General features: G+C 35.7%; 2 protein-coding genes across 2 annotated transcripts; one reads left to right on the top strand and one right to left on the bottom strand.

Annotated features, from left to right (window-relative positions):
• Nucleotides 1–3,846: 3,846 nt before the first annotated feature.
• Nucleotides 3,847–4,703, top strand: LOC133295554 (heavy metal-associated isoprenylated plant protein 45-like). Its single transcript, XM_061494394.1, has 3 exons — nt 3,847–3,901; nt 4,316–4,388; nt 4,493–4,703. Exons 1-3 carry the CDS (start codon nt 3,896–3,898, stop codon nt 4,687–4,689), a joined length of 276 nt encoding a protein of 91 aa, XP_061350378.1. The 5' UTR covers nt 3,847–3,895; the 3' UTR covers nt 4,690–4,703.
• A 3,971-nt stretch (nt 4,704–8,674) lies between these two features.
• LOC133295559 (serine/arginine-rich splicing factor SC35) lies at nt 8,675–11,729 on the bottom strand. Its single transcript, XM_061494400.1, has 9 exons — nt 11,548–11,729; nt 11,377–11,455; nt 11,208–11,287; nt 11,054–11,120; nt 10,715–10,786; nt 9,591–9,800; nt 9,282–9,498; nt 9,028–9,174; nt 8,675–8,761 (listed from the first exon to the last, which is right to left on the bottom strand). The coding sequence occupies exons 1-8, from the start codon at nt 11,621–11,623 to the stop codon at nt 9,169–9,171; spliced, it is 807 nt and encodes a 268-aa protein (XP_061350384.1). The 5' UTR covers nt 11,624–11,729; the 3' UTR covers nt 8,675–8,761; nt 9,028–9,168.
• Nucleotides 11,730–23,206: the final 11,477 nt, after the last annotated feature.

Below are 23,206 nucleotides of genomic sequence, written 5' to 3'. Positions count from 1 at the left end.
CTTATAAGGAATTTACAGCTCGACCTACATCAGATTAGATTTTGTCTATTATATATAGTTAAATAGAACAGATTCAGGCTTTAAGAAAAACTTATTTAGAAAGCAGGTCATAGACTTTCTTTTACATACCAAGTTTATAAGTCTACGCGTCAGCTGATATTATATTATTTATTTTAAATAAAATAAATAAAGTATTATTTTAATAATTTTGAATAATAAAATAATATTATTTTATAATTATTGAATGTCTAATATGCTTAAATAGGCTTAGGCCAAAACTTTTACAAAACTAATAGATTAGACCAGATCTAAAATATTTTACATAAGACTGACTTATTTAATCTAAAGCCTAACTCGACCGAGTCTATTTACACCTCTAATCGCAAAGTTATATATTCTAAGATTCAATAATAAGAATATAGTTTCTCGTGTTGTTACATGAGATAAAATTACTTAATGCACGTATAAAAAAATGGTTGAGATATACTTGTTTTCTTTCTCTCTTTTTTTCTTAATGGGTCCCGCTCACTTTTTGTATATGCATAAGATAATTTTTATCTCATGCAACATGAGAAATTATACTATCTTCAATAATATACCATAATAAGTAGGGAACAATGTTTTTCATATTTTATCTTCTACACACATACAAAAATGTGTGATACTTATATTTTTTTTTTTCTCTTTTTTCTTACATGGCTCCGGATGTGCTCCCCATTCTTATTTATGTGTTGGAGATAAACATTAATCTCAATAAGTAATAACCATCTTGGATGGGGTTCTTATCGCTCCACGATCTCGAATTCGAATTTGACTTGCTCTTCTACGTATGATAGAAAAATCACGGTGTTCTTAAAAAATAAATGTGAATTGATCACTTTTCATCAATTAAAAAAGAGCAAATAAAGTTACCTAAGAAAATTAGGCTAATCCAAGAATTCAAAGAATTTTTTTATTTTCAATTTTATTTTAGGTGTTTTTAAATTTTTTGAAACATTTTTAGAAAAAAAAACACCAAATGCAATAGCATAAGATAAAATAAATAATAAAAAAATGAATAACACAAATATAAAAAAGTAAATAATAATCAAAGAAAAATTAAATGTTATAAAACGAAGAAAGAAAATAAATAAATGTTATAAAACTAAGAGAGAAAATAGAGAAAATATGAAATAAAGGGAGAAAGCATAAGAATATCACCAATCTTTATTATATTCTTTTTCATGGAGTATATGCCTTTATATAGAACTTAAGGATGAATAAAGGGACTAATTACACATTAATGTATCATTATGCAAGATGGTTATAATTCATACCAAAAGTCACAGGTAATCAAAAGGTCACCTTCTAAAGTTTCAATAGTCATCCACGTATAAAATTCATATTTTACAACAATAAATTTATTATAAAAGAGACAAAACTTGATGTATCGCATCCGAAAATAAATTGTAAAGAGTCACATCAATTTTTATTTTTATTTTTGAGCTTCACTACCGACCGGAAGAAAGATGAGACTAATCCATTTGAGGAGGAAGGCACATTTTCTCTCAAAAAAATTTCAAAAATTTACTTAAGGCAAAATTTGAATTCTTGACTCAAGCAAACTCTTGGAGCTCAGTTGCCAACTGAACTACCCTTAGAGGTTAATTCATTAACGTGTGAATTAGAAATCTCCCCTAACTGAAGTTCCCATCGCCATGTCCGCTGCATATCACACTTCATATTGTAAACTTTGGCTAATACAATGCAGGTTCTATATTTCATATCAAACCCAATATATTTTTTTCCCTAAATGTTTGAAAAATGTGAAGGTCAGTTCTTTCTACAGAAGAAATGAAAGGAAGGCTGAAAGAGTTTTATTTCTCTCTTATATAGGACTTAAGGATGTACGCTGAATCCGAACATCCCATTAACTTTTGAATTATGCCAAAGAAGCAAAATGGACTTTAATTTGATTTTTTTTTTTTAAGATAAAGATGAGATAGAAGATTAATCAGAGTGATGATTTTTTTATTTTTTAGAATATTTGTATGTTATCAATTTTTTATAAATAAAAAGCATAATCAAAATTAAGTTACGACTCTACATTTAATTAAATTTAAAACATGACACCTGCAAGGCTGCAACCTTGCTAGGTGAGCTTCTTTAACTTGAACTAACAATGGTATTAAAAAAGGGAAACATCCGATTACAGATTTTTTTTTACAAATTTTTACAAATTACACTATGTATGTACTTCCGGAAAAACATAGTGACCTAATGTTCTCCCGGGAGAACATAGTGTAATTTATAAGAGTTTGTAAATAAAAAATTAGAAAAACTTAAAAAAAAAACCTATAACTTTCTTCATAATCATTTACCCTCTCCCTAAAATTTTGAATCATTTACTCCCTTGACTTAAATTTTTTTTATCATTTACTCCCCAAGTGAGGAAGATAAGTGATAAAATAACTTTAAGTCAGGGAGATAAATAATAAAAATAATCTAAATAAAGATATAAATGATTCAAAAAAATTGTGAGAGGATAAGTGATAATTAAAAAAATTCATAGAAATTTTTATAAAATTTTCCTTAAAAATTTTGTAAATATAACTTTCCGCTTCAAAAATAGAAAATCTTAAGATACATGTTGGAAGAATTGCAATAAAGTTATGTGTGAGAGAGAAAGAAAGCTCGTATTCCGAGCATGAATACCTATTCTATATGCATCTTACGCAATTATACCAAACTTGCAACTTGGTACGTTTCCTTTTGTCATTCTCGTTGTCTACATATTAGACGTTTCTATTCTCTTTTACTTTTCTCATCTTTTCTTCCTTTTCCTTGCTAAGTGTGTTCCACAACGATGCAAATGAAATACCATATGTCAGATAACAAGTAAAGCATTAATGCACTTTTTTCAAATACCAAACCCATGCTTCCACTCACTTACAGAGTAAGCAATTCACTGTCCATTTTTTATTTTTTTATTTATGTAATGCCAAATCTTCATATCATTTATATCTGTCAAAAAAGATAAAATAAAATAAAATATATAACAATTAAAAATATAAATAATAATGACATTGAAATTACATGGACATTCCATATAGCAGCAAGACAAAAACAGGAAATTGAAAATAAGCAGCAAATGGCTAAGTTCACTTTTAACAAAAAGTAACAACAAAACACAGATATCTCATGCCTAATAATTTGGAGATCAAAGAATAAATGATCCAAGAACCAAAAATCATACGACCATTATTTGTTACTCTGCCATTGTGTTTGTTACATGCATATGCAATTGCAATGGGTACAACACATAAGACTTAACATGTTAAGGAATACATCTTATGATTTATATTAATATTTTCTGCTATTCACTTGTATGAGATAAGCGACATATCTTTCAATTTAACATGCTGCATGCAACTGTCATCAAAGCCAAGAGATCCTAGTCTGTTATCTTTCTTTTTCCTCTCTATGTGTAACTTCAGTCAAAAGGAAAAAAAAAAAGTCATGTTGGACCTGTCAAAACCAATCATTTCAAATTCTCATACACTCATTGCTTTGCTTAGATCTAAAGTCTCGGTCTTTGTGTTGCATATTCTAAAACTTAATGTGCTTCTGTCCCTGAAAAAGCATATATATGATTTTGCCTTATATTACTAGTTCAAGCAGCTAACAGACTCAATACCCAAGACATTCCCAACTTCAATGTTTCTTCCAACTTTGGTTGAGCTTGTCTTTCATTTGACATATAAATAACCCTCTCTGTCTCTGCGTCTGTCTCATTGGATTAACCCTCATTTCAATTGTTCTTGAATCAGTCTGTTTTCACTTTATCTTTCACTCCTGCCCTCTCTTCCCTCTCCAAATTATTGCTTTGCAGCATCATTTCCTCTAGGCAGTTTTCATGGAGGTATTATTCCTTTAACTTTTAATCTCATAGATTGTTACATGGTTTACTTAAAAATTATCTCCCATTTCTGCATCTTTGGCCATTAACAATTGAGCAAAAAATTATAGAAAATTGGGTATTTTATAGTTTAAATTAAAGTATTATAAAGCTGTTTTATTAAATTAATAAATGAAAGCATGTATGCAAGAATAACTCTACTAGTCAGGATTTAGCGAGGAGTGATTTTAATAAATGAAAGCGTGTATGCTCAATCAACAAACTGACAGGAATTAAGAGGGTATCACCATGGTCTGATTAATTGGGCAATAATATTAGTTTCATGTATGCAATTAATTAACACCAGCTAGTCAAATCATTCTTAAAAACTGCAGACAATTCTGTTCAATTATATTCAATCACTGTTTTACTTTGCAGATTGTTGAGTTAAAAGTGGAGATGGTTTGTGTACATGAGAAAAGACTGAGGAAATGCCTCTCAAAATTAAGAGGTTCGTTTGATTGATACAGATATTGCTGATATCTAATCACTGCCACAATAATTCTTAGTAGTTGTATTAATATATGGTACTACTGTCTGTGGATCCACATGCAGGGATAGAGAAGGTGGAAGTGGATACTAACTGCCAGAAGGTTGTAGTCACTGGATACACACATAAGAACAAAATCCTGAAAGCAGTTAGGAGAGGAGGTCTCAAGGCTGATTTCTGGTCTGCACAGAATGAATTGCTTAATGCTTATGTCAGTGCCAATTATGCCAGCTTGAGATTCAACCCCTTCAACTTTTTCTAGTTTTTCTCATCCCCAACCCCACCTAATTTAACATTTTCTTTTTTCTTTTTGGGGCTTTCTCTTTGGGGTTTTTGTATCTTCTGTCCTGTATGGGATGATAGATATATACAGTAGCATAGTATTTTATTTTTCTCATTTCCATAGAAATCATGACCAATCACAATGTTCAACTCAGAATGCAATAGAGACATATCCAGCTAAACTTTGAGGCATCAAGTCTTCCTACAAATTTCAAACTCATGCTTTTTTGGTCTTCATGAAATTTCAAATTCCTTCAAAGACAAATTGAATTTCAATAAGAAATTACAGACTCAAACTACAGTCTCACAACAACCCAACACGAAAATAACAGACCAATTAAAATCCATGTACATCATAACATAGTAAAATATTGAGTAAATAGCCTTTTTGGTCCTCAGCAAATTTCATGATGATCGCTTTAGTCCCTAGCAAATAAAAATGCTATTCGTGGTCTCTAAGAAATTCAAAATGAACCCATTTAGTTGAAATCGTGGTCTCTCACAAATTCAAAAAAGACTTATATTAGTCCCTCAAAAGGACTAAAATAGGTCCACTTTGAATTTTTTAAAGACCACGAATAGCCTTTTTATTTGTTAGGGACTAAAGCTGATAAAGACCGAAAATGATATTTACTCTGAAATATTTATCTTCCTTTTTTCAAGATTGATCATGGATCCCCTCCAGCCTAGAAACCACTACCATAAACCCCTGCCCTCTCTAACTTATAATTCTGCATTTCTCAAGTTTAGACTTTATAAGACCTATATCTGGATTTAAACCATTCAGACCTACAAACAAGAAGCAAAAAGACCAATACATCCAACGTGTAGACTAATGTGTATTTTACTTTGGAATTAATGTTTCTTATATTATAACACGCATAAAATTATGTGGAGCTTATATATTTTTTTTTTTCTCTCTTCTCTTCACATGGCTTATATGAGACCCATATATTTTTATATACGTGTAAAAGATAAAATTATCCCTTAGAAACACAAATCCGATTTACATAAATCACATGCTTTTCATGTATTTTCTAATGACTATTATTAGTCCAATTGGCGAATAATTCGATTATGAGATACAATATTCAAACTCAACAACTGAGCTGAGGTTTCTATCAGGCCAAACTTTTCAACCCTACACAGTACGCATATGCAAACTTCAGTAACTGTACTATATCGGAAGAGTTTTTTTAGCGCAGCAGAGGGAGATAATTCCTTTACAGAATTTCAAGTTTTAAACCAGACTAGTTGCTTGGGGAAATGCGATTATGTTAAACAAAAAATAGAAGAAACAATAAGATCAAATATATCTAAAAGAAAAAGAAATAGCTCGAGGACAAAAAATAGAAGAAAAAAACATGTATCCTAGAAATTTACAATAATGACAAAAAAGACTAAAATAAAAAATAAAAAAATAAGACAAAAAAAAAATCAGTGTTGTCAGTTTATTTGATTTTATTTTTTCTCATATTTTTTTATTCTTAATGTATTTTCTTCTTCTTTTTTTGTTTTGGTAGACGTATTTTCTTCTTTTTAATTGGATGTGTTTGGTATTTTTTTCCTTCTATTTTCATTTTTTTTTTGCTTTCAGTCTTTTCTAACATTGTTAAAAGAAATTGAAAAAAATTAGCATTAAAATTTTTCGACATATTTAATCTTATTTTTTATTATATTTCTCTTTTTTACTTTTAGTCTTTTTTTTATTGCTGTTGTAAATTTTCAATATATCTATTCTTAATTTTCTAATTCTTTTTTGTCTCCTTAATTTGATATAAACATATTTAATTTGTTTTCTTCTATTTTCCTTTTTTTATTTCTTTTTTTTTATTTTCCAAGATATCCTCCGGTCGATAATTCTTTCGAGACGAAAGATCACATTAAGTGAATAAACATCTCCTAACAAAACATTCTCCATACACACAGTCAAAAATCGAATCCTTGTCAACATGCTTAAGAAACCCAGATCTACCAACTGTGCTGAACTTTTTTAATTTCTAATCTTTTTATGTAAGTTTAACATATTTATCTTATTTCTTCTTCTTTTTTTATTTTTTTATCCGGAGTCTATTCTTTTATTTTAAAAAGAATAAAACAGGCAAATTAATTTAATTTCAAAAGGGGTTAATAATGAATTTAAATATAAAAAAAATCATAAAAGGGAAGCAGTGTTTAAACAAAAAAAAGGCATAAAGTTATAAACAAGGGAGTTTTTAAATTTTTCCCTAACAACAAAATAAATGTTCAAACTACGCATTTTTCCCCCCGATTTAAAGTAGAGAGCATCATCGAGCCATCATCCAACTCGGTCCGATCCATTTGACCACCGCCAGGCCTAGTCGTATAACGTATAGCAAGAAAAGGTTGCAATATGTAAACACGATGTTTCATAACCATCGGCCATAGCTTATATCATCTTCAAATAGAATTAAGACTTCAACCGTAGCCATTCACTCTCTTTAGCTCATACCTACTAGAGGTCATCCTTGTAAAGCCAAAGTTGTTGAACACTATCTATGCTATTACCACAACCCCCAACAGAGTTAAAATAACTCCTTTCCAGTGCAAGTACCACATCCCTATATCAGTACTACACCAAACCGTAAAATAGATTGATAACACAGTACTAAATTTCATTCGGCTCCCCCGATATCTTTCAAAATTCCGATTCTTTTAATTCTCTATACCGAAGACAAGGAGAAATATATAAAGAGAACGGCACCTCATGCACCTAAGGACACTGGAGGAAAAAAAATAACTACAGAAAGTATTCGTATGGCTAAAACTGAAAGAATATAATAACATTATCACAAAGCAAAATCCTAACGGAATGTACAAGTTTACTCTTCTTGGATTCCGAGTACATTTATTAATTAAGCATACATTAGCAGCCAGCATCTCTCATTCACTCCTTTTTTGACACACAGCAAGCCGCAGCTCTCAAGCAAGAAATGGCCAACTCTAATAAATCGAAATGATTGAGCAACTACCTAAGAGAACATGAAATTTAGAAGAACTACATCTCTAAAAAGGCATTGGTTATGACTTAATTTCAGTTGCATCACAGTAACCACACTACAATAGTGATCACAATGTTAAAGCAACAAACCACGAGCAATGAAGATATAAACCTTCTTATGCCATAAAAATGAATGAATGAATAACTTAAATTGAAACTAGAAAAACGAATTATTAGCTTAATAATAAAAAAGAACTCTGTCAGGTGTGGCTTTGGAATCAACAGAAACCAGCAGCACAGCTAGACAGCCATCATCAGTACCAATGCTAATACCATTGCCAATCAGACCCCAGCAAAAAGGGCAGCAACAATCAGGCACAGTAATTGGTTAGTTCTTCAAATTATTCACGAACACACGCATTTCATACAAAAGATGCCTCAGCTACCACCTCACAGCTACAGTCATGGAGCTGTACGCTTCAACAAGCATATCTCACTACATTAAGTAGCAGAGGTTATAATCTTGAAAAGTCAATGTTAAATAAGTATCCAGTAAAATACCCCAAAAAAAGTAGCCATGAATATGTTACCATTGTCGCCTTCAATGTAATTCGAAAAAATACACCAGCAAATTAGGGTTCATATTTAGTACCCACAGTTTATGTTTATCATCTGCATCTGAATCAACAAATGACAGGTCCAACTCCTATGAGGCATCAGCTACGTATCAAAATACTTTCTACTTGCTTCGATCACAGCATCAAGAATCCCTTTCAGGACAATTTTTTTATTAAGACCAAACACGGTTACCACATCAAAGATCAGAATTCTCTCTGGTCATGAGGGATTTCAGAAGAAATAAGAAAGTAAACCAAAAAGCTTACCAATAATCAGATCATTCAGGTTAAAACCAAGTCAACTAATTGTCTGTCTAACCAGCACACTGGTAAAACAATCACAGTCCTAAAACCAGCATACTCTTGCAACCAGCATCAAATTCACGACCAATCATCAATGATATAGAAACAGCATCAACAGCAACAATGTCAACATGCACCTATCACGCCCCCATCACTTTTCCCGATCATAACTATAAAACCCAATAAGTTGTTCATCATAAATTAACGGAGCTTAAAATAGATAACAACCATTCCTTTGAATAGAGTGAAAAATAAAAATGGAGAAATGAAGAGAGATAAAATGCAAACAGTAAATTGAAACTAAAATAGCAAAATCCCTCAGACTGAAATATTAACCTATCAACTAAAAGGTCCCATAGTTACCACATACTAAAGTGGAGGACATAATTAAGTCAAATTATAGAAACATCCAAATACCAAGGAAGTCTGACCCTACCAAACAGCACTTAGATCATAAAATCCTTCAACGACTCTGATAAGCATAAGACCATTCACATTGACCAACAGATTCAACAATATCAAAACAGCAACATGTTGCACTAGACAACGTGTCTCCAGAATTTTTCATGAAAACAGCTTATTCCTGCAAAAGAGAATAGAATTGAAAAGTCACAAAAAGTAGAATAATTACCTTGCTGACTAAAAAGTAGGCAATTCTTTCACAGCAAAGTGAAGATGAAGATAACTTACATCACCATTAGAATTTCGGGGGGATGGGCTTCGCGAAGGATCAGGATGACCACGTGGTGAGACACTGCGTGGTGTAGGAGACCGTCCATCACGGCTACGATTATCGGGACTTTCACCCCGGGGACTTTTCCTAGGGGAAGGACTCCTTCTAGGGGAAATACTCCTCTGAGGGGACAGGCTCCTTCGAGGACTAGGACTGTGTCGTGCAGGGGAGCGGCTGTGGGGAATAACAATGATGAAGTTAAAAAATAAAAAATCTTAATGGTAAAAAATCACAGTAGAAAGAGCTAAGTATCTATGAATGAAGACCTATCCACTGATCTGCTCCTGCTTCTACTATGACGCTCATCGTCATAGTGTCCCCTTCCACGACCCTTGTAACCAGGACTGGCACTACGGCTCCTGCTTCGACGGCGATAATCTCTGTCTCTCCCACGGTACTTGTCACGTTCGTACCTATCATAACTTCTGCTGCGACTTCTCCTCCTATGATCCCTGTCTCTGTAGTCATCACGATGCCTGCAAATAATTGAGCACTAATCAATACAAATATCAAGCAAACAAATGAATGCCAGGCTATTAGAAATGCATTTTAGTTACCACAAGCAATTTTTAAAATGAACAAATAAGATCCTCTTGAACAAATTCCCACAGGATAATTTAAGCCATCTACAGTCTATTACAATGGCAAGAAATGGTAGTGAAGTAAAAAGACACTTGCAAAGGCTGGTCCAAAGTCAACAAAAGAAAAAGAACAATTTCTTCCATTAAAAAATAGGAAATTGGAATAATAAAAAATAGGGGAAACTATTTCTGTAGTTGTGGCAGAAATTGTTTCCCTGCCACAGACACAAAAAACAGAGTGAGCTTCATCACTTTTTCTCTCTCATTTCTTTATAGTTTTTCTCTCTCATTTCTTTATAGTTTTTTTCTCTCTCTCTCTCATTTTTGTGTCTGTGGCAGGGAAATTATTTCTGCCACAACTGCATAAATAGTTTCCCAAATGAAATATACTGAAAGTCCAGTGCCACACTGCAGCCATCCTAGTTTACGCTATGAGATTTTTCCAATTAGACAAGTTAATGTGCTTAAATCAGAAAAGGAACATTAACCACTCATTCAGGTGTAAAATATGATTGCATGAAGAAGAGCTTAATATAACATGATATAAATGTATTCGATGTAGCAATGAAGATTCCAAAGATGGTTTCAGGTATAAAATTTGTCCATCCATCAGAACATAAAAACAAAAGCTAAAAAATCAAATGTAATTGAAACATCACATTCAACTTATCTTGTAGTTTCAGCAAGAAAAAAAAAAATCTATGGTGGTAGTTCCCATGTTCTGTAGACAAAATACCAGCAACTAAAACACCAACGTCCCTCCGACCCTCTAGAAGAAAAAAAAAAGGAAATTAAAATGCAGCACACACCTTTTCTTGGGACTGCGGCTCCTTGACCTGCCCTTCGACCTCGGGGATGTTTCAATAATCCTTCCTTTGTGACTATAAATTAAAGAAAATAAACTTAGCAACAAACGAATACATAAAAAAATTAAAGGCAAAGCCATGAGAAACACAGGTCAGTCATGCATGAAAAAGAAAGTTATTATATTGAAACAAATTCCATTCAAGAAAGTTGGTCAATTTTATTCTATTAAGTAATAAAAGCAGAGATAAAGAAACCAATGTAAATATTAGAATTTAACATGACAACAATATTAGAACATAAAAGAAAAAGAAAAAGAAAAAGAAAAAAAAGTTAAAACTTACATCCTCTCAGCATTAGGCCCATATTTTGCAAACTGGACAGTTATTTCACGACCATCAACCATTCTTCCTGAAAAAAAATAATTTTGTATATTTAAAAGAAAATATTTTATCAAATTAAAGTAACAGAAAAGCTTGACGTAACAATGAAGCATACCGTCGAGCCTATCGACGGCCTTTTGAGCCTCATCAGCATACTTGTACCGCACAAACGCAAAGCCCCTCGATTCACCAGTCCTTCACCAAAAAAAATTGTAAAATTAATTAATCAAGTAATCAATTGGTTAATAAAGGGAGAAAATTGTAAAATTGTAAATTGAAAGTACCTTCGATCTTTGGGAATGAAGATGTCGACGACCTTACCGTACTTGTCAAAAAGAGGGAATAGGTCGTCGGCAGTTGTACCTTAACACAAACAACAACAAGATCCAGTGTTGGGTTATAGCGAAGAACAATAATTGACAAACAGAGAGAGAGAGAAACAAGATTGAGCTTACGGAATGTGATGTTGAGTACGAGGAGAGAGTAGGTATCGGAGATGTCTGGGGGACCGGACCTTCCAAAGTGAGACATGGTGGTTTGCAGTTCAAAGAAAGCACAAGCAGAGAGAGAAGATAAGAGAAGGGTGAAAAACTGAGATTAGGGATTAGGGTTTGGGTTTGTGGTGTGAAATGTTGGCTGCAGAACCTTCTTGAATTCTATTTTTTCTTCAGCCTTATTTATACCCACATACAACCATTTTTTTTTCTTTTTTAAATGTTTTAAAAAAATAAAATAAATATGCCCGTGCGTTAATTTTTTGAATAAATCGAAATTTCATTTTGAAAGTTTCTTTCCATAATCTATTTATTAATATACTAAGGGGGGAGTGTTTGGTAAAAGAAAAAAAAATTTGTACCCAAAAATCATGATTTATGAGAATATGGTGAAAAAATAAGTTTTTTAATAATATTATTAAAAAATTATTTAGTAAACTAAAATATTATCTGAAATATTGGCTTAAGATTACTAAGTTTATGTTTGATTGATTGACAAATATTAATGGAATCTGAATTGAATTTGCAAAATTAACATTTCATCATTTTTGTATGGGAAAAATGTTTCTGCAGTTAATGCAGATAAGTTATCTGTATTTATTATCAAAACGACATAGTTTTGGTATTAAAATATTAAAAAATAATAAATATAAAAACTATTATAACACTGAAATAAATTAAAATTACAAAAATACCATGATTTCTGCTCAAAACGACATCGTATTGGGCTTACTGCAGATAACTGCAGAAAAAGCGAACCCAATTTGTATTTCATCATTTTCCCTCACTTCTCTCTCTGAGCATAGTCCAAGGTGGTGAATTTCGCTTCCACTGCATCTTTATTAACATCAAGCTTAGTGATCTATCAATTATTCCATTAGTATTCTTACTTTCAACAAGCTCTTTCAACCCTACTCAAATGTTGTTGTTTCTTTCTCCCTCTCCCTCTCTTTCATTGATATGATCTAGGTTTTGCTTATTTATTCATATGATTTTGTCTTTCTGAAGAATAATTAATGACTATGTGATCGATTTTCAAAGTAAGAGCAAATCGATTTTCAGAAAAGCCATATGTTGTCTCTGTGTTCATATTGATTTCGTCTTTCAACCATACCCAGAAGTTGTTGTTTCAGAGTAAGAGCAAATCGATTTTTAGAAAAGCAAAACAAGATTTGAGTCTAGATGAGCAAATCAACGAGCAGAGCTCAATGAGAAAATCGATGAGCAGAAGCTTCCGTGAGCTATTCAATTTTCTAAGTCACAAAAAGCAAGATATTTTACACGGGGATTTTTGTCTGAAAAAATAGTAAATATTTTCCTACATGGTGGGATTCTTAAAATACCACATGTGGGATGGAATTTTGGATTGGAAATTTGGTGTGTATTTTAAAATCTTGGGATTAAAATTTTCCCAGGAAAAATTTTGTATTTCCTTGTACCAAACGTGAAAAAATAACATTTCCAATTCCACTATCCTAGGAATCCAAAATATTCCCACATACCAAATAGCCCCTAAAATAATAAATAACATTAGAAACTTTGATGATGTGTCACTCTCTCCTCCAATTTCACCATTGTGTTCATACTTGAAATTTTTTGAAATGTTTCTTCTTTTGGTAATTTTTAAAATTGAAAATTAAAAATTCATTGGTGGAAAAAAAGAGGATCCTTATCTTTATGGGTCCAGTTGAATTAAAGTTCCACTACTTTATGCATAAGTAATTGTTATGTGCATTTATAATTAATATTTAATATTTAAATGTAAATTTAATACGCTGCACTTATAAATGAGTTCAAAAAATATGGTTCATTTGGGGATCAACTTCTGAACGAAGGAAAGCTCACCTGGTTTCTTGGGAGACGGTCTGTTTGCCGAAGAATGTAAGGGGCTTGGTTTTCGTAAAATTAAAGAGAATAATATGACTTTTATCATGAAGCTAGGTCACCGTATCATGACTGATCGTAATTCGTTATGGGTTCGGGTCCTTCGTAGCAAGTATAAGGTGGAGGAAAGGCTCATTCCAAGTATCTCGGCTTCAGCAAATGATTCTGGTTTATGGAAGGCTATTGTTAAGTATTGGCCTCAAACTCTAGAGAATTCTCGTATCATTTTAGGGGATGAGGTTCATACGTCTTTTTGGATGGATTCGTGGGTGCCAGGATGTCCTCAACTTGTTTCTCTAGCCGTTCAACCTACTCCTCCTATTATGACTCATTGGTCTACGTCTCAATTTGTAACTTGTTATGGTAATTGGGACTGGCCTTTATTCCATCACCTTCTTCCTACTTCAGTATTAGACAAGATTCGTAGTGTGCTCCCTCCTACAGTGGATCCTTCTTCGAACCGTGTTATTTGGGCAGGTAGCCAAGATGAGGTTTTTTCAGTGAAATCAGCTTATAACTATCTCATGGGTACCTTGCATTATCATCAAGATAGGATTTGGAAGGTAATTTGGGCTTGGCCTGGTCCTGAATGTATTAGACAATTCTTATGGCTTCTCTACAAAGGTTCTCTTTTAACTAATGTTCGTAGAGTGCATCGTCACATGGCTACGGATGCAGCGTGTCTGAGATGTCATTATAATCTTGAGGATAGTTTACATGCCATTAGAGATTGTCCTGGTGCCAGAGAATTATGGGAGCATTGGGTTCCTTCTGATAACCGTAGTGACTTTTTCTCCATGGATCTTCACCTATGGATTCAGACAAATCTAGGATTAAAAGGTCCGTTTCAAACTGATCGAACTTGGCCTTTGTATTTTGGGGTGATAGCTTGGTGTTTGTGGGGGGAAAGAAATAAGGCGATCTTTGATCAAACTAGCACCTCGAAGTATGGTCTGATTAGGCGCATTACCTACACTTGTGGTAATATTCAATTGGCTAATGAAACCCTTATTAAGATTGGTCATCAGGAGCTTAGAAGAAAGAAACGTCTTATTCACTGGAATTTTCCCTCTGAGGGTTATGTTAAACTTAATGTGGATGGTTCCAGCATAGACAGTGGGCAAAGAATTGCATGTGGTGGAGTCATAAGGGATGCTGTTGGGAACTGGTTAACTGGTTTTACAAAATTCCTTGGGAGTAGTACATCTACTTCAGCGGAAATTTGGGGGTTCTTGACAGGTATGGATCTGGCTTGGCATAAGGGATTTAGGAGAGTCTTTGTGGAGGGTGACTCCAAGGTGGCTTTGGAATTTATAAGAAAAGGGTGTGACGTAAGTCATCCTCTTTCTGCTTTAATCATCCGAGCTCGTAGCATGCTTCAAAGAGATTGGATTATTCAACTTAGTCATACTTATAGAGAAGGCAATTTTGTTGTTGATTGGCTTGCTACTCATGCACCTCATCAGGATGGACAGCTAATTGTGCTGGATGTCCCTCCAACGGCTTGTTTGGAATTGCTTCGTAATGACTTGAGGGGAGTTAGTCTCCCAAGATTGTGCCCAGTATAGGGCTTTTTTGATGTTGCTTTAGTTTTCATTGTATTTCCAAAAAAAAAAGAATATGGTCCATTTTGGAAGGTGTGTATATATATCATGTGTTACTTGGTTCTTTCCTTTGGTCATCACCTTTTGTGCTTCTTCACCTCCTCATCCTGTTCTTCTGTGTTATCTGTTGCATCTTCATCTTCTCAGCCTGTTTTGGTACCTTATTCAATATACCGATCGTTATGTAGGAACAGTGACCAATTTGCCACTGTTCATCATAAAATTTACCAGAATGCCATGCGCACAGTAAAAATTCCCAAACTACCGCAGGCTAATTCGCTAGACAGTGTAGCGAATTAGGCCTGATGATGTGTCACGTCCTCACTGGTCCACGTATTTCGCTACACAGAGTAGCGAAATACGTGGTCAAAAGGTCAGCCTGGTCAGTCACCTTTTGGACTCATGTCAAGCCACCCATATTTCGCTACACTGTGTAGCGAAATACGTGGCAACGGTCACCTGCTGCCCTGCGCATGTCAGACACGTGGCAGGTTGGCACTAATTCGCTACCTTGGGTAGCCAATTAGGTGCAAATTTTTTCCTATATAAACCCACAGTCCCCACCCCTCTCCCCATCATTTCCTCTCATCCTCTCCCTGACTCCCTCTCTCTCTAAGTGCATTCTCTCTCTACAAGGTTAGTAATTTGTTTTATTGCTTTTATAATATGTTTGTTTCATTAATTATGTTTTTTTATAAATAGGTTATATTATCTTATATTTATACTTTAAACAATAGGTTAGTAAATATGTTATATTATTTAGTGTTTAGGCTTGAAACTTTAGGTTAGTAAATATGTTATATTATTTAGTGTTTAGGCTTGAAACTTTAGGTTAGTAAATATGTTATAGTATTTAGTGTTGATACTTGAAACTTTAGGTTAGTGAATGTGGTATATTATTTAATGTTGACATTTCCAACCTTAGACTAGTAAATGTGATAATTTTAAATCATGCATAAATGATTAGGTATAATCTATTTAATTTATTATTTAAGCTTTAATACATGTGTAATGTTATTTAATTTTGGTTTTTGATACCTTAGGCTAGTAAAATGTGTTAATGAATTCCATGCTATAATGCTTAGGCTAATATAAATAAATTTTTTTATTTATGCTGTAATATTTTGTGAATATTATTTAATGTTGGTATTTGAAACGTTAGGTTAATAAATGTGTAAATTTATTTTACGCATGAATGAATGATTAGGTCTACATAATTAAAAATTTTGCACAAAATATATAAACGTTAATAATTTCTAAATTTAGATTTTGGGTTTAGGGTTTTAAAACCTTAGGCTAGTAAAATGTGTTAATATTATTTAATGTTGGTATTTGAGCCATTAGGTTAATAAATGTGTTAATTTATTTTACGCATAAATGAATGGTTAGGTCTACATAATTAAATTTTTTAATTAATTTATAAACATTAATAATTTAGAAATATTGTTTAATTCTTAAAATTTTGAAACCTTAGGTTGGAAATTATGTGAATCTATTAAGTTATAAAATCGTAGGTTTAATTAATTTAATTTATTATTTATGTTTTAATACTTATTTCATTGTTAGTTACTGTTGATCTTAGACACGATAGGTTATCAATTTATTTTAATTTAGTTAAAGCAGTAACTTAAATGGAGAAAAACCTTTGAATTGTGTTTTTATTAATTTTATTTATTTAGCTAAATATTCATGAATTTTTGGTTGATGAATATTAATTTAATTGTTTTGTATTAATTTATTTAGATATGGAGCATGATGAGGCACCTCGTCCTGGGTCTCCACGCAGCGTGATTGACCCTGGGCCTTTCAGACAAGACTCTCCTAACTTTACAGGAGAAACATATATCCACACATGTGTGGAACACCTGTGAGGATCCGAATGTCCCGGATCGTGTGATTAATGTGCGACATGCTGCGACACATGATCACCGTGCCATTCCTGAAGAGATTGAGCCATGGCTGAGGCAGGCTGGCTTCTACCATATTGCGTGTCTGCGCAATCATGAGGTTAGTAGTTTTTTATTGTATCACTATCTCCTGACTTTGGCATATGACATTGTGATAATAATATATTTATTGCTGATTGACCACATATTTTTTATGATTTCAGATAGACCATTCACTTGTGTCTGCGCTTGTCGAGCGATGGCGCCCAGAGACACGGACATTTCATATGAGGATGGGCGAGGTCACCATTACCCTGGAGGATGTGCATCATCTACTAGGATTGCCCACTGATGGTGAGGTTGTGTCCGGGCTCCACGGACGACATCCATTTAATCAGTTAGTCAATGACTACTTAGACGTAAATCCACAGGCTGGTAGGGATTTGTCTGGAGGTTTGCTGGGTCTGCACTTCCTACGACAGAAGTTTCGGGATTATGCTCGCCACGCAAACACTGAGGGTTACCGTATGAGATATACTCGCGCACTAATTTTGCGCATACTCGGGGGGACACTGTTTGTTGACACTGCTTCCAGCTTCGTTCCTGCGAGATATTTAACATATTTGGATAATTTTCAGCGGTGTGGAACCTACAGTTGGGGCTCTGCAGTTCTCGCCGTCTTATATAAGGAACTGTGCAAAGTCACTGACAGGAGACGTTCTGAAATGGGTGGTTGTGAACTCTTATTGCAATTATGGGCGTGGACCAGATTCCCGCCTATCTCTCCTGGATTACCTGAAGTCACTGATCTACATGCTGCTTATGGACACAGGTAATATTAATGTTGTTAATGTAAATTATTCAAAATATACGAATGTTAATATTTTAGCCATGGTTGTTGTATGGTAATACATGTGGACTATTTGTTGCAGGTTTAACAGTGATGATGTGCGGCAGACTGTGTGCACACACATTCGCAGGTACCGGCATCGTCTGGACGTTATGCGGAGACGTGAGTTTTGTTGGAGACCGTACCTGGATTTCGAAGGTCATCCACCACCTTCTGACACCGCCCGCAGATGGATCTCTGTCTGTCCACTTATTTGTTACCAGGTTGTTGTCTATCAGCAGCCCGATCGAGTTCTACGGCAGTTTGGATTTCAGCAGCCTGTTCCACATGCTCCGATAAGTTGTCTTGACCTCTTGACGATTAGCATTACTGGTAAGACAGACGTAGATTGGAGGGAGAGACATGGATTTTTTATCGCTCAGTGGGAGGATAGGGATTCTCTGGTACTACAGGAGCTTTTGCCACTTGCACATAATGATCAGGGCCACTTATCTGTTAACAGTGAGTATATGGGGTGGTATCATAGAGTGACCCGTCGATGGATGACCCGCAGGGCTGCGATTGCGACGCACGTGGTATGTTGTTATATTATTGATGTGTTGTTTTATAATCTTGTTTCTCAGTCACTAACAAGTTATTTCATGTTTGTATTACAGGCTGATCGCGCGGAGACGGTGGTCCATATGACTTCGCCAGAGGGTCGGGTATCGTTCTCTATGGATCAGATTTATCACGAGTCACTCAGGGTAGTTGCCGCGTGTGATGATATGACCAGATTGACAGATCCGGGCGAGCCTGCAGCCCCACCGGTGGTACGTAATACACAGGACCCTCCGCCTGTCCAGTGTCGTTCTCGACGTTCGCGTATCGAGGGTTTGCCCCTTCACCATTCCACACCTCCTGTTGCTGATACGCCTGTTATAGTCCCTCCCATGCCCCCCCCCCGTCCGGCCGGGATGTATTATTCCCCTGGATTTCCAGCAGGTCCTTCTCAGCAGTATTGGTGGCCCCCGCAGTTTTCCGATGCACATCCTGGGGTTCATCCAGCACAGTATCCACCCTGGCAGACTGCGCCACCTATGGGTCAGTATGGGTTTCCATGTCAGCTATTTCCCATGTATGCAGGCGGTAGCAGTTCACAGCCCACGCAGGGCTTAGACTCATTCACAGAGTACTACAGGCCATCACCTGATCCACAGGATCCATCAGTTGCACATGCTCAGCCAAATGATTCTGATCCGGTGATTGCCACTCCCATTGCGTACTCGACGAGTTTCTTGCAGTCACCACATTCACAGCCATTCGGGGATTTTTCTGCTCAGGATTTGGCCGAGGCCATGCGAAAGGCCACTGATGCCGATTATCCTGGCCATGCGCAGGACGTACTTGTTCCCGGTGCTGATGCAGATCCTGATGTTGATGGTGCTGATGCTCAGGGGATTAGGAGAAACCCCGTTCGACAGGCCAGGTTTACTTGCATGCTGTCACCATTTGACCATGATCAGGCTAAATGTGCAGGGTATCATGCTCGACAGCATTGATGTGTTATTTTGTTGTGTCTGTACGTGTTTAGGTTGACTTTGCTTCAAACCCTATGGACAATGGACTGTTATGTACGTATATTTTGCACTTGTCTTGGTGACGATATGTTTTGCGCGACTTTTGTAGTTGTTGTAGTTGCTATGATTATCGTTGTTTACTTTGGTAATATTATGGGCACATATGATGTTTTCTTTATAATTATGGTTATGTTCCTGCCAAAAAGAAGCATTGAAATATTAAAATGTAAATGGCGGTAATAAATATTATAACAAAGCCCACATGTCAGTGTACATACATCACTACTTTTGCGAATAACTAAATACACATGTTAAAGACGCATATAATAAATATTTAAGACTCATTCACTGTTGTGGTTGCTGGCGCGAAGGACAATTCCGTTTATTATGCCCAACAACCCTACAATAACCGCACCTTGTTCGAGTAATTGCCCCTTCACGCGAATCCATTTCATTGTGAATACGTGTACTTCTAGGCCTCCCCCGTTGACGTCTCATAGACACATCTGGTATAACTGTTGCATGTGCAAATGGCGGTATGAAATCCTCGTTACCAATTGGATACCATTGACCCGAATAAATTTCACATTGATTCTTGGCACTGTATGCAGGGTCTATGTACAGTGTGGGATCGTGATGCGTCGATGTACATGCCGCAATGACATGGCTACACGAGATCCTGAAAGCAGTGAACTCACCACACTGACATGTACGGTCAGATAACGAAACCGACCATTTTCGTCCCTCGCGATGAGTCCGTACATTATACGACTCTTGCACTTCAAATCTTGTCCTTTGCGCGTCATAAGATGTTACGTAATGTGTCGCAGCTTTACTTTGACTGTCAACATATAGTCGCCACATGACTTTGGCGAAGCGATTACCTCTGTCAAGCTCCTCACGGGCTTCCTGTCCGTGCTCTAAAAAATATCCCACCAGTCTACTGTAAGTTATACGCACAAGTGAGGTAATTGGAAGGTTTCGCGCCCCTTTTAGAACTTTGTTAACACACTCTGACAGATTAGTTGTCATGTGGCCAAACCTTCTTCCTTGTTCATCGTAAGAGATGCTCCACTTCTCTTTCGGGATGCGATCAATCCAAGCAGCTATTTGAGGGCTTGTTTCTTTAAATTTCTCTAAACCAGCATCAAAGTCCAAGCGCGATGTTGTATATCCTACACATGGCACACAAAAAAATTACTATCCGTTGTCCATTATACGAATCAGACCAATTGAAAGCATACCTAACTTCTTCGACTGCTTCTTCAACATGACATTCTTGAACTTGTCCATTATACTGGCCATATGGCGAAGGCAATACACATGATATGCATGTGGTGGAGACCATCCTAGATCAGCATTGTTGACTGCAGACAAGATTCCCGCATGCCGATCAGAAATCAGACAGATTTCGTGTTTTTGCGTAACATGTATTCGAATAAGTGCTAAGAACCATGACCAGTTGTCAGTATTCTCCGCAGACACGATAGCGAATGCAATTGGAAGAATGTAATTGTTGCCATCAACAGTTGTAGCAATCATTAGGGTCCCACGATATTTGCCATATAGATGTGTTCCATCGATCAAGATTATTGGCTTGCAATAATTGAATGCTTCACAACACTGTTTAAATGTCCAAAACACCCTTCTGAAAACCTTGTGAGCTTTGTCTAGGCATCCATCAATGAAATGGTCACGCAAATCCAGCTTATATGCGGATCCGGGAGAAAAACGCAACATGTAATCCAGCCACCTAGGTAAGAACGCATACGACTCGTTCCTAGTCACCAAAAACTTTCACAATAGCCTTTTGCTTTGCCTTCCATGCCTTCCTATACGATATATGGAATCCAAGGCTAGTAGCGATCCTTTCTTGGATAAGGCCAATTTTGACACTGGGCTCCTCTCTTATCATTTCTATTTATGTGGTCAAACAACAGTGTATTAGTCAACAAGAGACAAAGTTTTTATAAATTTAATATGAATAACTGTACGTACCTAAGATCAATGAACAAATGAGATTTGAGTCCAACTGCTTGTGATCTTGGGTAAGAGATTGACTAACACATGTGTGTTCGTTGTTCCATATGCCTATCGCCCATTCGCTGCCGCCTTTTTTTTGGTATGCTCTCATCCTCATTGGACAACCCGCGTTATGATTTTGACAAACCATAATCAACCTTTTCGTATCACTTTTCAGAACGACTGTTGTGCGATGATTTGCCATACAATATTGTTTAATTGTCATCTGTACATCTTGCTTAGTGTCAAACAGTTGGTCCTTATATAGCTCGTCGCCGATCTGCCAGTTAGGTATTTGTGCTCCATTCATATCATCCAATTCTTGATCTGGATATTCCCAATTAACATTCGTGAAATGGCTAACTCCAGACCAAAATGGTACATTATCATTTCCTGCATAATAAGATATCCAAAAACCCAATATATAATATTAATGTCGTTATATTTGATATTAGATATTTTATTATAAAGCATTAATCCTTACGTACCTGCAACAGGAGGATCTTGCATTCCGACAATGCCTGGCGATGGAATTGGTTGTTCAACTGCAGTAGACGGACAACAATCAAAGTCACCATCGACATCCGTATCCGATGACTCGCTATCTGGAACAAGACCTTCATCACGCTCTTCCTCGGAACTATCTGTACGCCAAGATGGATCGTACATGTCGTTGGCTGGAACCGCTTCATAAAAAATTTATTGAGTTGGTGGTGCAAGCGTTGGGGACGCGACCTCAACTTCCAGATTAACCTCGGGCACTATGTTTATGTCTATGATGTCAGTGCATGGATTGCTTGGTTGACTGCTGGATTGTCCACCGTAGTTGACTTCTGCATACAATTCAATAAATCTTGACTCGCCGTGTTCAGAAGTGCTTGCATCTACTACTAACGTTACATCTTCATCGTCGACAATTTCCACACCAACCCATTGCACCGGGTTACCCAAGGCACATCTAGCGGTCAACCGAGCAAGAGTTTGACCACATTGTAATCTTAACTTCTTGTATATTAACTTCTTCAGCTCGTGAAGATTGCATCTTGGGCTCATGCGAAATATTTTTGCATCACCTTCAAACACTTGCCCGTTTGGACCAAAGTATTTTCTTCCATTATAATAAACAGATGCTATTAAATCATTCCTACCCTCACTCATCCTACAAAAATAGAAAAGAAACTAAGATTCAACAACACAAAAGTAGTAAACCTTAACATAAAAGGAAAAATTTGGTAGTGGCAGTTCATACCCGAAATGGAGAAATTTATAGCTCATAATTCGCTACAGGGGGTAGCAAATTAATTATTATAATTCGCTATACCCCCTAGCGAATTAGGGGGGAGATGACACTTGGCAGATACTTAGTACAACGAATTATGTGGGGAAGTGACACGTGGCCTGACTTTGAGTTGACATGAACTGACCCTTCTGCTGCATAATTCGCTACACAGGGTAGCGAATTATGTGTCCAACAGGGATGTGACACGTGTCCAAAAGGTGACTGACCAGGCTGACCTTTTGACCACGTATTTCGCTACTCTGTGTAGCGAAATACGTGGACCAGTGAGGACGTGAGTTCCAACTAAAAAGATGAAATGATTTTTTATTATCTTAATTGAAGTAATGAGCCTCCCAATATTGGGACTATTTTCATTGTTCAATTCTTTGACAACATGAAAAAACCAAAAGCTCTGCCCCCCTCTCGATCTATCCATGGTTGGATAGATAAATGTTTTGATTTCTGTGATTATTTTTTAACAGGTATTGTTGAATATCAAAAACTTATTTCACGAAATCCTATCTTTCTAGAACGGG

Source organism: Gastrolobium bilobum, unplaced genomic scaffold, assembly GCF_033153095.1.
Source record: "Gastrolobium bilobum isolate Gb01-03AN ecotype WA unplaced genomic scaffold, APGP_CSIRO_Gbil_v1 utg20779, whole genome shotgun sequence".
NCBI classification, from domain to species: domain Eukaryota; kingdom Viridiplantae; phylum Streptophyta; class Magnoliopsida; order Fabales; family Fabaceae; genus Gastrolobium; species Gastrolobium bilobum.
Note: the sequence above shows the minus strand (reverse complement) of the source record. Positions and strands in the feature narration are given on the sequence as shown.